Consider the following 18,237-nt stretch of genomic DNA (forward strand, 5'->3'; position numbering starts at 1 on the left):
ATGTGGTAGTCTGCAGCCCTCCCCGGATCGGCACAGGGGATGGAGCAGTGACCGGAACGGCTCAAAAGAGTGGGGTAATTGGCCAAGTACAATTGGGGAGAAAATTTAAAACAAATTAAAGTAAGAAGCTACTGTAGGCCAACTGCTTGAGACAAACGGAACTACCAGACTTCTTTTCCTCAGTCAGTGTAACAAACACTATAAGAGGTAAATAACAACGACGCAGCTTCATTTCATCTTTTATACTGAACATATGAGCCAACTTGCATGTTGTTGCAGAGACACTACGAGGTAGGCCATTATGTTCACTGTTATGTAAATAAAGCACTTCAGCGCCGCATCGTTTGCATCGAAGATTTAAGCATTTTTTGAGCCTGGTGTTTTGCTCGTGTGCTGCTGTCGACTGCCACAGCCGGTCAAACGTCCAGCACAGTTTTGAAGTGCACAGCCATAGAGCTTCTGGGACGTTTATTTGCAGATCTCGGTGTAGCACATGTGCATGGTTATAAATAGCCACGACCCTAAACCATGCTGTCCCTGCAACTGAAGGGCACATATTATCCACGCCTCTTCCTTCATTTCCTACATTTCTTTACGTCGCTAGAACAAATTCATGGATCAGCTTTGAGCAAAAAGGTAATGCCCATATGGTGGAGTTAAATATGTTTTCATATACAAAAATGACATCAGCAATGTTACTCAGTCTGCATACTTCCACCTACGCAATATTAATCGTCTTCGCCCGTCACTTACACCTAACAGCACCACCATACTCATTCACACCCTGGTTACATCCTGTATTGACTACTGTAATTCTGTCCTCTTTGGTCTTCCCCTCAAGTGTCTTCATAAACTTCAGCTGGTCCAGAATTCAGCTGCCGGTATCAGTACCAGAACTCCTTCCATACATCACATCACTCCTGTTCTTCAGCAGCTCCACTGGCTCCCTGTTAAATACCGCACTGACTTCAAGATCCTGCTCCTCACCTGTAAGGCCTTAATAACCTAGCTCCTTCATGTCTGTCCAAACTCCTTCATATCCACACACCCTTCCACACTCTCACATCCTCTTCTGCTCTCCAACTCACTACACCATCGCCCCGCTGGACTACCACGGGGTCTAGAGCCTTCAGTCATTCTGCCCCCCGCCTATGGACCTCTCTCCCATAAGACATTCACAACACTGACTCTCTTTCAACCTTCACATCCCATCTCAAAACGCACCTTTTCAGACCGGCATATTCAGTCTGATCCACACTTCACTGAGTTTTGTGCACATGATGATTTTATACTTATCTGTTGTGTTAACTTTTTATTGTCTACCCTGCTGTGTTTTGATATGATGCTGTCTGACACAGTGCTGCTGGTTTCTAACTGTGTTCTGTAAGGTGTCCTTGAGTGCTCTGAAAGGCAGCCATAAATAAAATGTATTATTATTATTACTATTATTTAAAAACTGTTTGGAATCTGTCTTTGTATGCAGTAATGACCTATATACAGTAAAAAAAAAAGTACTGAAATCTAGAGGTTATGCTGGTTGTGCCTCAGAGTGAAGTGCAGTGGGCTGCGCCCAACAACACGCACCATCAGGCAGTTGACAAACCAGCCAGCGGCATGGCCATCTACAGCCCTGGACATCCGTACTGCGCTGACTGCTGCGACCACCCATTCGCAGGCTGACGTGAAGAGAACGTGTGAATGCCAGGCGGTGCATTCCCCTGCACACGTGCTCTACGCCCATGTCTCCCACTGCAAGCCAGTGACCACGTTTGGGGTCCAGCTACATCGGTTTGCCGAAAAATATCCTCGCACTCGAAGCAGAGCGCAGTCAAAAAAGTGCCGCAGAGCAGAGCCCCGTCTGTGTAATCCTCTTGACCCCACAAGGGATGGGAATCAAAACAAATCTAAAGAGCGGACTGAATAAACACTCGACCCTCCAGCCTATCACACGGACAAGCTGAACATTCTTGCGGAGCAGCGCTCGCTCACATCTCCCGGCCTTTGTATCACAACCAGCTCTGCAGGCGAAGGCCTTGCACTATAGTTCTGTGATCATTTCAAGCCGGCGTTTTGGAACAGTTCATGCCATGGCATTCTCGTTTTCAGAGATGTTAGTATCGGACCCCCTTATTAAGCATTTGGAATTAACTTTATCGATAGCCTTGCAATATTATCAAAATATACTTTAAGCAGCATAGAAAATTGTAAAAAAATTAAACGCTTTTTTTTTTTTTTTGCAAAAATCTGGTTCATTGCAACACAATGCAGCCTCTTCTTCTTCTACTGCAAAAGATAGACTTGACGTTTTTGAGGTATAAATGACACATTTGCAGAGATATTTGAAACCACAGGAGAAATGAATCAGCACAAAATGGCAACCATATGCCACCGTCTCTTAATAGGCGTGCTGTCAACACGAGGGAACTGGGATAGTGGTGAACAATAAGGCAATTTTAGAGACAGCAGGGGGGAGACGGTGGAGGGTACATTTCTGTCATTCCTTGATAGTGAGAATATTTCAGTCAGTCTTGTTCTCAGGGCAGGGCAGCCACCGAGACAAGTGCCTGGAACAGTCATCGAAACAGGTTGCCAAGCCCTCTGACAAGCTGCCTTTCCTGTCTGCCTGCACTTCTTGCTCCCGGAGTTAGTGCAGACCCTGTGTAATGTACTACGGGGAAATAAGTCTGCAAGGTCTCCGCATATCTACACAGATCCCGTCCACAGCCTCTTTCCTGCTGAATGCTCGTGATTCGAGGTAGGTGGTGTGCAGAGGAGATACGCACTCAATTGTCAACATTGTCCCCCTGCCAAGAATAGTTCCCTCCGCTTTAAGCTAAACTGCAGAGTCACATTAGGCAGCCGGTCATTACTAAGCCAAGGACATACAGGGAAGTGAAAGAATTATGTAATTGCTTTAAGGGCTGATACATTACAGACATCCGACAGCATTTTACATCATGCAGAGAAATGACGTGTTATCTTTATTAATAGCATCCAAGATGCTGATACACGCACCTATGAGTTTCAGTTTTTTTAATAGGAAGTTATGTTAACGGGTCCTCGCTGACATGTCCCTCATATGAGGAGGTTTTAAATGAAAAGCCGAAGGTGAATCTAGCAAAGTGCCTCTACGCATGAGCTAACACCATAGAGCCACCCAGGAAAGTCAAGGACAGGACAGGAAGCAGCATTAATGACAGCTAATGGACAGCAGGAACACACACGCACACACACGCGCGCGCACACACACACACGTTAGAGTATGTCTATGGCAGCACGGGGCAGTCACAACTCTTAACTTAACACTCACTCAGCTGAATTCAGCACATCCTTGTCAGGGTTGCCAGCTGGATAAGGACGATCATCTGGCCTGAAAGCAATATCTATATTTCTAGTGGGTTAAAAAAAAACCTTCACCGACAAGTATGCAGACTAACGAACCGCCAATTTTAGTTCCTCCAATGTGTAACGGAGTTTAAAAAATGCTCTTAATTTCCAATTAGTAATGTAACCAGTTATGTTCTTGCCTGGTGCGGGATTCGATACGAGGTGTACTGCACCACAGGGCGGCATCACTAACCGCTCGGCTAAAGGGTCAGACCCGTTTGCTAGGGGCTAACGTGTGTTTTTACTAATTTACAGTATTTTTGAATTTATTTATCATTTAATAATTGCGTTAAGTGTTTGTGAATGTTATCTTACTGAGTTATTGTTTTAATTTACCGTAGTGGTTATGGGGATACACAATTCCCCTTATTGAGCTGGTAGGAACATTAGTTTTACAGCTGCTGTTTCCTCGGTTCGGGTTTACAGTGACACACTTCCGCTGCGCGGGTTTAGGTTGTTGTTGTAATGGTGGAAGGAATAAATGGTGCTCGTTGTGTAGCCGAAAGAGAAAATTGTCACGACTCCTGCTTGAGCTCCTCTACATTACTGTTATTAATCTTCCATGCGGAAAGGGCGTTACTGCGCGTCAGTCCTTCTGTGCCTCCTGCGCTTCCGTAGCTTCCGCCTCCCCCTCGCAGCGCCTTCCGTAGCTTCCGTAGCTTCCGCCTCCCCCTCGCAACGCCTTCCGTAGCTTCCGCCTTCCCCTCGCAGCGCCTTCCGTAGCTTCCGCCTTCCCCTCGCAGCGCCTTCCGTAGCTTCCGCCTTCCCCTCGCAGCGCCTTCCGTAGCTTCCGCCTCCCCCTCGCAACGCCTTCCGTAGCTTCCGCCTTCCCCTCGCAGCGCCTTCCGTAGCTTCCGCCTTCCCCTCGCAGCGCCTTCAGTAGCTTCCGTAACTTCCGCCTTCCCCTCGCAGCGCCTTCCGTAGCTTCCGTAACTTCCGCCTTCCCCAGCTTCCGTAGCTTCCGCCTTCCCCTCGCAGCGCCGTATCGCGTCGGTGACGAGGGGAGGTGCAGAAGAGACGCCAGAACTGAGCGTTGCCTCCTTCTGCGCCCCATCCACATGCGCTACGGTGTTGCTGAGACCCGTCTGAACCCGTTACAAAGGCCTGGTTGTAGGTTTCACCTTCTTTTTGTGAATCTAGTCTACAAAAGCTGTCAACACAAAAACTGCTTTGCGCCGGCTGATCCATTGTTTTAAGAGAGAATGGCGGCGCCCCCCCCCCGGCGCCCCGCCCCCCCAGCCTCACGGCATCGCTACCTCGGCTGGTCCCGACTGCTTAGATTTAACGCTTTGCCGCAGCACTCAAAGTTCAAAGCTGTTCGAACTCCGAACCTGGTTCGCCGCTGGCCTTTCAAAGCAGGTCCAATCGGATTACAGCTCTGTGATGACGTATTAGTTAACAGCGGCTCGGGCTCGAACATGGAAGGGGAGCGCGCCCGGGTAGTGTAGCGGTCTAGTCCGTTGCCTACCAACACGGGAGTCGGCGGTTCGAATCCGCGTGTTGCCTCCGGCTTGGTCGGGCGTCCCTACAGGCACAGTTGGCCGTGTCTGCGGGTGGGAAGCCGCATGTGAAGAGTAGGGTAATTGGCAAAGTACAATTTGTGATTGTACTTTGCCAATTGCTGTATAAATATGCAAACACAAACAAACATGTCAAAAACAACATGTTGTAACGAATTCGGGGGACAACGCAATGCAACCACAGGAACAACCGCGGCCGAGAAGCGAACCCGTATCGCCCGCGCCGCAGGAGACCTCGCTAACCGCTCGACTAAAGGCTCAGACCCGCCAGCCAGCGGCCAGCGTGTCTACTAATCCATGCACGTTACAATGTATTGTAGCGAATTCAGGGGGCAGCCGGGACGCGAACCGGGGCGACTGCGCTGACCAGTCGACTAAAGGCTCCGACCCGTTAGCCAGCCGGCTAGCTAGCGAGTCTACTCATTCATAATCGTTACAGTATTGTGTAGAAATTACACACCTGACACAGAAACATAATGAGAACTACCAACCACCCAGGGTACCCGTTACTCCCCGCGTCTGCTGAGGTGTACTGACACCGCCGGGTCTGCGGATCGCGGACCGTGCGGCTGGCTCGCTGGATTATAACCGCCTTGCCGCGCAGTAAGCGTGTGAAGCTTCCCGGCCACCTTAGACTGCGAACTGAACTTTTAACTTTAATCATCAGGTGACGTTGCCTTGCCTCTGTAACATGGTGTAAACTACTAATAAGACCCGTTAGCCCCTAGCTAGCGGGTCTGACCCTTTAGCCGAGCGGTTAGTGACGTCGCCTTGTGGTGCAGTACACCCCGTATCGAATCCCGCACCGGGCAAGTAAATAACCGGTTACATTGGTGGCAGCGGCGGGATCCGGAAGTGTGCAGATCCTCAGAAGTTTCTTCGGAGCGCGGGATGACAAAGCGCTTCCGGGGAGGGTGACGACTCCAAACTACTAATAAGACACGTTAGCCCCTAGCTAGCGGGTCTGACCCTTTAGCCGAGCGGTTAGCGATGTCGCCTTATGGTGCAGTACACCCCGTATCGAATCCCGCACCGGGCAAGAAGACAACCGGTTACAATGGTTACACTTTCATTTGTAACCAACCCCTCATATATACACTTAGCACGCAAAGTAAGGAAGTGTGTGTTTGGTAGATGATGTCTTTGTTGTAACAATGCTTCTTGGCAATAAATCTTATACCGTTGGAAAGCCTGTTTATCTCCCTTTTAAATGGCGCCACATGTGTAAGGAACATGCATTTGTGGGATGAGCAGCAGAGCTGAGTATGTGGGTTGCGTCCATGAAACATTTGCCAAATCTTCCCTGCCAATGCCAAGCAGCTTATTTTGCTGTTGCTATTCACTCTTGTTTTGAGCTTCTGGTACCCCAGGTGCTGACCATCAGCTGCCTGGTATAAGATTTATTGCCAAGAAGCATTGTTACAACAAAGAAATAATCTACCAAACACACATTTCCTTACTTTTTGTGCTAAGTTTATTAAACTGAACACAAGGAGCAGCCATCCCAGCTTGGAGTAGTGAGTCTGTAGGGCAGCCAACTCTTTAAACCCTCTTGAGATCCTGCAGTGTGGATGGGTGGATTTCTGATTGGTTCTTTCAGACCTACAATTTCTGTCTTCTGTTAGCATTGTCGGGAGAGATGGGGTAGTGCAGAAACATGCAACAGCACGAGGCGGACACAATCAATGACGGTGCGAAATGTCAGGCGCCTGCTATCTCTTTCAGCGTTCATTAGCAGGCCTCCCGAGACACTGAAGGGAGAGGAGATCCATTTCCTGCAGCTGGTCTGGGTGGTGTTTTCAGCATGTGCTCCTTTCTGGATGAGAAGGGTGGTGCTGGCTGTACTGAGTGAGCAATAGTCACAGAACATTACGCTGGAGGGAGGGAGATAAACTCACAATATGACCTCATGCTGACGCTGAAGACAAGCCTAGCAGAGAGCTCCAGACCTGCCCATCCCCACAACCATGTCAAAATACAACATCAGGACATACAATTAGCGAGCGAGAAGCATGCAAACTGTAAATATAACAGCATTTTATGAAACTCTTTCATCAGAATATAATAATTAAAGATATATTATGACATCAGTGCCCGCCCACCACTGACTGGGTAATAGTACAGCATTAAACCGTGTTTGATAACCACATCCACCACAGCAAGAGAGCAAACCAAAACACAGGCACAGTGGTATCATTACACAGTATTAAATCATAATCCTCAAAGTTATGGTTATGGGTGGAGCACTGGCAGTTTTTGTGAGATTTTTGCTCATTTGGCCAGCTTCATCCATTCTAGATTAACCTATCTATCAGGTCAATGAAGGCCTCGGCCACAAGAACAGTACACTTAACTTTCTGGGAAATCCAAAGGCTTAGGCTTCAACATACCCAATTTCCCCTCGGGGATGAATAAAGTATTCTGATGCTGATTCTGATTCTGATGTGTGCCAACTTCATTAGCTGGTAAATATTTCTCTGGTTTCTTTTAAAAGATAAATAAAATTTAGGGGACCCCTGTATATGATGGTAGGAACTCCCAATGAATCCAGTGTTACAGTTTTAACTGTGGATGCAGAGTCACACACATGAGGTGGTGTGAAGCCTGCATGTTTCACCGGTCACAAAGCGAACACATTTTAGTGCAACCTGCAGTGGAAATTCATCGGCCAAAGACAGGGAGCTGTGTTGACAGGTTCAGAGTAATATCCGCTGGCCTAACTTTGACTGCTGCACACATAGCTTGACACACAAGAAGCAGATCACGCTGCAGCTATCCAGTGCACTGAAATAGCATTACCACTCTGGAGCCTGACTGCAGCCTCTTTCTGCTTTGAGCGGGCAAATGATTATACACCACGTCTACTTTAACACTTCATTATCTGTCGGCCATGTTTGCTGCACCAAATAAAAAACACCCTGTGGGTTACATTTAACCCATGACGGGTTGAATCTAGCTCTAACAGACAGACACACAGACAGGTGGACGGCCAGATAGCCAGAGACAGACAGGCAGACAGACAGGCAGACGGACAGATGGACAGACAGACAGGCAGATGTTTTGTGTAATTATCTTGAGCTTGATTAAGATGGTTCGGTTGGGTCTCAGTGTGGTTGTGAAAATCTAAATCTTAACAAATATAGGCTAGAAATCCCTCCCCCTTTTTTCTCCCTAATTGTATCCGGCCAATCACCCCACTCTTCGCTGCTCCACCCCGTCTGTTGATCCGGGGAGGGCTGCAGACTACCACATGCCTCCTCCCATACATGTGGAGTTGCCAGCTGCTTCTTTTCACCTGACAGTGAGGAGTTTCACCAGGGGGACGTAGCGCGTGGGAGGATCATGCTATTCCCCTCCCCCCCCAAACAGGCGCCCCGACCGACCAGAGGAGGCGCTAGTGCAGCGACCAGGACACATACCCACATCCAGCTTCCCACCCGCAGACACAGCCAACTGTGTCTTTAGGGATGCCCGACCAAGCCGGAGGTAACACGGGGATTCGAACTGACGGTCCCCGTGTTGGTAGGGAACGGAATAGACCGCTATGCCACCCAGGCGTGCCTAGGAAGTCTTTTAGCTTTTCAAAAGGTTTCTGCAAGATGTGCTTTAAATGTCTGATAAAATGAAGCGTGTTACTGTTCTATATCTTTTTCTGTCTAACAGTTTTTTCATGATTCTGCATGTGCTACTTCCTGTTCCCCCCCATAATTTGTGAAAAGGTGGCTGAGGGCCTGAGAGGTGTTTACTAGAGGGTATTTTTTTTGTCTGAGACCTCCTGTTCTCAATGTAGCAGAGAGCAAAGAGTAAACTGTACTCCAAACCTCTGGACAGTTGACTACCTGTTATGAAATAATAAAAAATGATAAATAACGGTACAACTCTCCATCTCTGTGACTGTCAGCGAGGTGACCCCTTCACTAGGCCACTGGTTACCAAACGCCATGGGGTAACAGGGTGCAAGTGAGGTGACCCACCCCTCTTGTGGCTACGGGGCACTCACACACAGCAGGGTGGGCTAGTAGACAGGGAGAGGAGTCTTCAATGGACGAGCCCTGCTGAAATGCCCATGAGCAAGGCACAGACTGCTTCCCTGCTCCAAAGGCATTGAGGGTTGGTTATTATGAACCGGCAGCAACAACAAGATACTGGTTCACACCAGGTCAGAACCCAAACGTCGAGCGTCTGTAGAAGAAGTGCGGCTACCGGGTGTTAAACGGTCTAATTCGTTTTAACATGTTTCGCCGATGACTGCAGGCATTTCTTTTATATCCCCGCGTAACCGCGCTTTCCAGCAGAACCCTGGATATGACTGGATATAACTGGATATAACTGGATATAACCGTCTTTTGGTTGAGTTAATATTCGTTTTGGTTGTCATGCTGCGTGATAGCCGAGACTGCGACATACGACATTAAGAATTGTGTATGACACAAAGACTCAATGCTGCCAAGTAAAACTGGGTTTCAGTGTTTGCTGGTCGTGAGTTACTGCTCCAATAACAGAGCAAACGGTGCTTGTCAAGCGGCCTGTCCTCTGATGTACACTGCACTGCAGACAGCGCCAACGCACAACGCACCAGTGGCCAAAAGCGTAGCAAAATTAATAATCAGCTCTGCCACGCTAAGCCGTGTTTACTTGACAAAATAGCTGAAATAAATAACCCAGCTGAAATATAATAGTCGTTCTATGTTGCTGAGGCAAGTGAGACAGCAAGAAAAAGAAACTTCCAAGTAAGGCTATCCCTAAATAAAGACACTGAGCTAAATCAACAAATTCTAAACAAAAAAAAGCCAACGAAATATAGCTCATTTACATAGACTGGCCTGAAAATTAATAAAAAAAACAAAACAAAACAAAAGTGCCAAGTGATGGCCAGGCAATAATATTTGCACAAATTATGGAGCACAGTATCAATATGAGTATGACAAACTATTAGTATTGATAATGGTATCAGGGATGCATGATAAAATAAATAAATCCTAACCAGCATTACTTTATACCTGAACCACACCGACCTGCTAAATGAGGACTGCAAGCAAAACCATATGAAGACCCATCAGGTATCACATTCACAAGGCTGACGCTATATCTTAGTACATCCCCCCCTCCCCCCCTTTTTTCTGCCCAATTGTACTCGGCCAATCACCCCACTCTTCCTAGCCGTCCCGGTCTCTGCTCCACCCCCTCTGCAGCCCTCCCTGGATCAGCAGACTACCACATGTCTCCTCCCACACATGTGGAGTCACCAGCCGCTTCTTTTCACCTGACAGTGAGGAGTTTCACCAGGGGGACGTAGCGCGTGGGAGGATCACGATATTCCCCCCAGTTCCCCCTCCCCCCTGAACAGGCGCCCCAAAAGACCAGAGGAGGCGCTAGTGCAGCGACCAGGACACATACCCACATCCGGCTTCCCACCCACACACACAGCCAATTGTGTCTGTAGGGACATCTGACCAAGCCAGAGATAACACAGGGATTCAAACTGGCGAACCCCACGTTGGTAGGCAACGGAATAGACCGCCATGCTACCCGGACGCCCCGGTCTTAGTACGCACATCTTTAAAGGCCTGCAGTGATTGCTTGTCAAATCCATTGATACATATCAGTAGCAAATGAAAATGTATTTCTATACTTGGCTATCCATCATGGCTAATGGTGGCCATCTTTATCTTTATTCATGAGCCAGCGGGATCTGTACCGGCACACTGTGACACAGTAGGGATGACGGCGCAACATCAGGCAGTCACGTTTCAGGCATGAACTCAACATTTCCAATAAATACAAAGCAAATATTAAAAAAAAGGCCAAGCAGCATCTTGGTTGCTGAGCCGGCCGGGGAGCAGTCTATGGGACATGGATACGGCCCCTCTAGAGACAACGTGTCTTTCATCCGGCGCAGCCTCCACAGAAGGGGCCTGCTTTGTGTGTGGGCCGCTGGCCCATTTGAATGTGATGAGTGGGCTGTCGACAATGAGCGGAGGGGTTGGGCCGGGCACGGCCCAGGAGGATGGACAAAGACAGTGACTGTGCAACAAAAACAAAAAAAAAACAACAACAACACAATGCTCTCTAACGCACCATTACCGTTGGAAATCAAGTGTTTCCAAAGGGCAGTTTTGATAACTGTCGAGTCTTTCTTCTGCATTCACTTGTGGTGACGATCCTTATCATAATTCAAACCACAACGAGCGACACGGCGATTGCAGAGAGAACCACAACTGTCGGACCACACCCTCATGGAGGAGAAACACACACACACACACACACACACACCGCTAGACACACAGGGTCTGAATCAACAACACTGGGTTTTACATGTTGACGTCTGGGAGAAACCACTGGCTTGTATTGAAGCAAAAACAGGAATCAAAATGCTACAACAGCTTTACGTGTTTCACATCTGACTCCTTTTTCACGGGGAATCTTTCACCCGACACGACCTGCCTAGCGTATCAGCTGGCAGGTTAGGCCTCATGGCGGCGTGCTGTTAGACTCTCTGAACGCAGGCCGAGGTGTTCACCATCATTTTAGTTGACGATTAATTGTCATACAAATAATCACGATTAACGATTTGTCTTTTTTTTGGGGGGGGGGGGGTTCTCCCCAATTGTACTTGGCCAATTACCCCACTCTTTCGAGCGGTCCCGGTCTCTGCTCCACCCCCCTCTGCTGATCCGGGGAGGGCTGCAGACTACCACATTCACCTGACAGTGAGGAGTTTCACCAGGGGGACGTAGCGCGTGGGAGAATCACGCTATTCCCTCCCCCCCCAGCGGACGCCATGACCGACCACAGGAGGCGCTAGTGCAGAGCCCTAGAAAGAGAGAGTTGCGTCAATGAGGGGTCAGAACGCGAGAGGGTCACGTGGTTCATGTAGCCGCCGAATAGTTCCAAACGAAGCTTGGCGGCTCATTTAAATGAACTGCTTAGCCGCGATTTCTGGTAACGACTAACCAATATGTTCAGATATATATATCTATATCTATATCTATATATATATATATAGATAGATAGATAGATAGATAGATATAGATATATTCCAACGTGACACATATTCTATGCGCACTGTTTGGAACTATCCGGGGCTCCCATGATCCGCCGTTGCTGTGGCCCATTGCCGTCTACGGAGTTGACGTAACGCTCTCCTTCTAGGGCTCTGCCATGACCGACCAGAGGAGGCGCTAGCGCAGCGACCAGGACACATACCCACTTGCGGCTTCCCACCCACAGACACGGCCAACTGTGCCTGTGTGGACGCCCAACCAAGCTGGAGGTAACACGGGGATTCGAACCTGCGATCCCCATGCAGGTAGGCAACGGAATAGACCACCACGCCACCCGGACGCCGTAATTTGAGTAAATGTTGGTCATTTGTGCTTATCTCTGAAGCGGAAACGTCAGTAAGACTCCAAAGTCCCATACAGTCCACTGTGTTTTGGAGAAGTTAAAAGCGGACTGGGCAAAGAATATTGGCAGAGCATCAAAGTGAACCACCAATCTCACCCAGCTAAGCTGGTCACCTGTCTGGACCAGTATAATGGCTCCTTCATAGCGAGCGAGGGCTTGCCCAGCAGGCCCTGCCGGGGCATGGTGAGCCAGTGCAGCCGCTGCACCAGACCTGTTGTCTGTGCAGAAACATTCCTTCAACCCCGTCCTCACACTCGGTCCGTTTCAGTACCGACGCAAAGCAAACGCATGTCGGGTATATTATTAACTCTCATGTGCAATTAGCACCGCATTCTTCTTGCCCAACCACCGAATAATCCTAAACCTACGTTCTTGCTTTTATTGCACCTTCATGTGTTTTGTTCTTACAATAGATTTCAGAACCAGAAGTTGCCTCGTAAGCCTCCTTCGTCACGATGAAGACGTTCCATGTCTGTTGTTTGGAGTACCCTGAAGGTACACAAGCTCATGTATCATGAACAGCGGGAAGCTTCCATCTCCACTTTTATGCTTTATTTAAGAATAACTGACAGCTGACTCATGAGAAAATGTTCTACTGACATGGCACTGTATGAGGTCAAGTGCACACTAATCATCATATTAAGCAAGCCACCACCCATGCAAACGCACGCGCACACACACACACACACACACACACACACACACACACACACACACACACTATTGTGGTGTGAAGATTTAAGCATCTGACTAATGGAACTTGCAACAAAAACGTGAATTAAGATACTTAACAGGCATCCAGTACTATGAATGTGGTTTGCTGCCTTTTCCATGCTTTACTGTGAAACTTATGTTTCAAAAAGCAAAAAAAAAAAAAAAACACACACAAAAAAAACACACAAAAACAAACCTAACAACACAAAGAAAATCCTGTCTTCTATTCTATAACCACATCTCTGTGTTTTGTTTATACGTGTTTTGCATGGAAACCTCTAACACATTTGATATGAATAAGTATCTCATTGACTGTTCAAAGCGTCACATGGATATCAGCTTCAGGGCTCTCTGTGCGATCTCACCGACTGACAAAACTACCACAACAGCAACAAAACCAGTTCTGAACAACGTTCTCCCAGACTGGTCCTCAACATAACTCATCTAGGCCACGGCTGTCGTCACCGGTCGGCACACCAAGTAAGAACGGAAAGCGGTGTAAAAAAATATAGTAAGGGTTAGTATGTTTCAACCATGTACTCAAAATCCCTGAATATCTACTGATCTATGTGCTTTTTGGCTGAATGCTGCTCACAATGATGGCAACTGGAGACAAAAATCACAAATCACAGACAAAAACATAAGTCGAACACACCCAATACACCAACGCTGGCCTTTCACCCGAAACCGTGCACATTTTTGTTTTCTGTGACATGCAAGACATGTAACGTATAACCTGGAACCTCCTTCCTCTCCATCCTCTAGCTCTCACACAGGCTCGTACCCAGGTCAGATTACTGATTCGAGGTTGCTGCAGTCCATCAACACTGTTAACCATTTTCTTAGTTCATCCCAGAAAAACAAAGGTTGAGGAAGTCTTGCCACATGGATGTGCAACCGCTAGCACAAACAACTTGAACATTTTTCTACCATGAGGTGTCTGATCTAAACAAAGTTCATGGATAGGCTGTGGGACTGTTTCCCGTGTAATCACTAACATGCCGAACATTTAGAAATTAGAATCGGAATATTCATTCAGAGGTATTGGACTACATATTGTGAAATGACAGTAAAATTAAGAGGTATCTAACCATCTAACGTGTACAACAAGTTGCAGTCTTTGCACCAGTAAAATATGAAGCTTCACTGCGTGTCACAGGCCTGCAGCCTGCCTCGAGACAAGCCTTTCAGATTCCAATTGATGCTCCATCATGTGATCCCATTAGAGTCCATTCAAGGCAGTTAAGTCTTCCCACAGCTGACAGTCTCCACTGGCTGCAGCACTCAGCAGCTGAGAGAGCGTGCTAAAGTGTGCACATAACAGAGCGGGGAACAGCCTACTACACTGTACCACTTATTTGCCATTTATTTTTCTGCTTCATGTCCGACTGTGTGGCTGCTATTTTCAGATAAACTGCAGGTCTCCTCATCCAGGACTGTATACAGACAATTTTTTTCCATATAATACCGACAGAATACATTGCTGCTGCAAGGACATAGATATAGATGTGTACTGTATGTTCCATATATGTAATTTAAAGTGCATAGATGTTCCATATATGTAATATAAAGTGCATAGATGTTCCATATATGTAATTTAAAGTGCATAGATGTTCCATATATGTAATATAAAGTGCATAGATGGTCCATATTTGTAATATAAAGTGCATAGATGTTCCATATATGTAATATAAAGTGCATAGATGGTCCATATTTGTAATTTAAAGTGCATAGATGTTCCATATTTGTAATATAAAGTGCATAGATGTTCCATATATGTAATATAAAGTGCATAGATGTTCCTATTTAAGGCCCAAAATAGGAAAAGCCTCATGAACTGATATTAGCTGATGATGTGGCTGCTAGTTATTTGCCTGTTAGTCAGGGGCTGTCAGGCTGGTTTGAGGACTCAAGCATGAGCCCAAGTTAGACTCCAAAAAAAAAAAAAAAAATCAGACTCGAACACTACTGAACACCAGATAGTGAAGACGGTTCAGATCTTCCAATGAACAGCAGGAAATCATCGAGGGAAATATATATATACATATATACACAAGTGTTTGAATGTCTTCTTCTAACGAAAGGGCAATATCCACACAGACTAATCTAAATGCCCCTTCATAAGCCTGTTGGGACATTGTGGGCTACTTATTTGCCTAAAGTCGCGGATGACACATTTCAATATCTTTCTTTTCCATATCAGACAGGGCGATTTCAAACACACCATGATGTCCAGGCGGCATATAATTACACTTTCCCATCTCAGGAATAAATTAAGAGAAATAAACGCCAAGAACTGTCGGTCAGGTCTGGGTGGGAGGGAGGGTGTGGTGGTGGTGGTGGGGTCTGGGCTGTCAAGACACAGCGGGGGGGGGGGTGGGGGGGCGACCCCCTCATTGTCTAACGTCGAATCGCTGCCCGTCAGAGTCAGTGATGGCGGTTGATTCCCTACCTTTGTATTTCTCCAGCACGTCCTCGTAAGCCTGGAGGTACTCCTTTTCGTCGGTGAGCATGAAGGGCGGCGGGGTGTGCTGAGCCATGGCCGACCGGGTCTCCACGAACCGGGCGCCCAGCAGCCGCGGAGGGAGAGCCGTATGAGGCGGTCGGACACCCAGCAGCCACGGCGCTGTTGTTCCCAGCAAGGACACGCCCCTGTGGCCCACCCTTTGCTCGCGTCCTGACCAATGAGCGACACCGGGCCCGCTCTGGCAAATTCCGCACCCCCAATAGAATGTGTTTCCCATCGATCTGCGGCGTCGCGGGTACGCGCGCCTCTCGTTCTCCTGTAACGAAACTGGAAAACCCTTTTTTCTCGCTGCTGCTGAATGATCAGGGCGGTGTTACGAACAAACTGGCGACACGGGTTTTTACATAGCGACAAGTTAAGCTAGCATATATGATCAAAGCAGGCGAATTACAGCAGCAAAACCCGCCGTCGTGCTTTCGGTCCTTTGTTTATAAGATTGTGCTGTAATGTAAAATACGGTAAAATGTTCAATTTAACAATGAATATGTCTCTATTTGTCATCTCCTTACGGAGACTGGAGCAAAACCAAGGTTCGCCTTACGTGAAGCACACACGGACACACGGGCTAGGGTACATATTCCTTTGGCGATACCAAATGCGTCGTTACGTCGCTAGGTTTCCCCGCCGCTGGGGAGGACGCCAGGCATTCTGTCATCGCAACAAATGCCATCACCGTGTCGGGTGTCTTTGCGCATGCATGTGTCATGCCCGAAAGGTTTGCGCAGCATGTTTGTCTCGTCTGCCTGTGTGTTCAAAGACAATGGCACGCTGTCACGCCTGCGACACAAGTGTGCAACGCAACACAATCTGTGCGAGCTCGCCTACACCACTAAACCTCGACAGACCACATGCAAAGAAAGGGTACAAACGCATCAGCGTCCACCTTCTGAAAATACGCTGCAGCCTAACTGAACCGAGTAAAACGCACATTTTGAAGCAGTAGCCACGTGCTAACATCACACAGATTTGCAAACCTTTTTCTTGGAAGTTTACCCTCAATCACACTTATCGATCATTCCATTAGCCCACATCAGCCAGCCATCGATTAGTATCGGCGGCGTCCCTGAAAGGGCAGGAAGCCCCCGGTAAGATTCCAAACGTCTTTATCAGGAGAGATGGGATACAAGATAACGTCCAGACTCCAGCAACGTTAATACGCGGTCATATCCGAGTCAAACGGGTCCTTCTAAACCCAGTCCCCCTCCCACCTGACGCTCAAGCTTCGTAGTGTTTATTTATTTTTGCTTCAGAGACAATGCACAGCCCGCCCCCCTAAGCGCTGGTTAAAAGGCTCAGCCTGCGCCGGTCTCAGCCCCAAATAAGCCCCCCGGCGACCCCACACGGCGCTCACCGGCAGCCGGATGTGCGCGCGGGGAGCGCAGGCTCCTCGGCGCGAGAGGCTGCACGCTCACCTGCGATCCGGAGCACGGCTCTCTCCGCGGGGTCCAGCACGGAGCCCCCGTGGAACTTCCTCTTGGACCTCTCGTGCCTGGGCAGGTTCCATGGCAACGTGTCCCCGGGGGCCGGCGACGCCGAACCAGATCTGTAGCTGCACTCGTCCTCGTCCGAGAAATCCGCCGACGAAGACATGGAGCAGTGGAGGGACGGGTTTCCCGAACTGGAACTCTGCGGGACAAAAGACACGGAACAAGGCTCGGTTCATGTCAGGCGCGCGCTCGCGGCACATGTCGCATGAAGCCCCGCACACATCGCAGGAGAACATGGCAGGAGAACGTGACAGGAGAACGTGACAGAACATGATAGGAGAACATGACAGGAGAACGTGACAGGAGAACGTGACAGAAGGTGATAGGAGAACATGACAGGAGAACGTGAAGGAGAACGTGACAGAAGGTGATAGGAGAACATGACAGGAGAACGTGACAGGAGAACGTGACAGAAGGTGATAGGAGAACATGACAGGAGAACGTGAAGGAGAACGCGACAGGAGAACATAACAGGAGAACGTGACAGGAGAACATAACAGGAGAACACGACAGGAGAACATAACAGGAGAACACGACAGGAGAACATAACAGGAGAACGTGACAGGAGAACATAACAGGAGAACGTGACAGGAGAACAAAACAGGAGAACACGACAGGAGAATATAACAGGAGAACGCGACAGGAGAACGTGACAGCAGAACACGGTATTACCATGGCGGTTTGGACTAAAGGCGCGTGATGTCGGCGGACGTTAGGCTCGGTACAGCGGGGCGCCGCGCGACAATCAAAAGAAAGGACGGCGGCGCGGGATAAAGGCGACGTGAGATCGGCCGCATCATGGCTCCCCCGCCAGGCCGGGGGCCGGACTTACCGCCGCGTACATGGAGACGCCCGTCGGACGGTGAGCAGCCTGATCCGCCGGCTTCCTCGCGCATCTGCGCGTCAATTAAAGGTAGTGCCACGCCCTTCCAGGGATGCTCGGGGTAACGCGTCCCCCGCCCTCGCTCCTCCTCCTCCTCCTCCTCGCAAGACCGGGATTCAGGACGACGTCGGTTCTCCGGAGAGATGTGCCGGGGATGCAGGAGGGGGGGCAGAAGGGCAACAGTCTGCACGCGTCTCCGCCTCACACAATAGCGCCTGCCGGGCCGCATCACAGCCGCGGTGTTACAGCGCCATCCTCCTCACGCCGTGCTGAACACCACGTCTGGAGGAGGGGGGAGGAGGCAGGCAAACA

General features: G+C 48.7%; 1 protein-coding gene across 1 annotated transcript in view; it reads right to left on the reverse strand.

Annotated features, from left to right (window-relative positions):
• The window catches only part of dst (dystonin), a 171,739-nt gene that overhangs the window by 133,116 nt on the left and 20,386 nt on the right, over positions 1 to 18,237 (reverse strand). Inside the window, exon 4 of the mRNA XM_056292248.1 lies at positions 16,968 to 17,181. Coding sequence (XP_056148223.1) covers positions 16,968 to 17,181 — 214 coding nt within the window. The remainder of the gene's footprint in view (positions 1 to 16,967; positions 17,182 to 18,237) is intronic.

This window comes from Lampris incognitus, chromosome 13 (assembly GCF_029633865.1).
Source record: "Lampris incognitus isolate fLamInc1 chromosome 13, fLamInc1.hap2, whole genome shotgun sequence".
NCBI classification, from domain to species: Eukaryota; Metazoa; Chordata; class Actinopteri; order Lampriformes; family Lampridae; genus Lampris; species Lampris incognitus.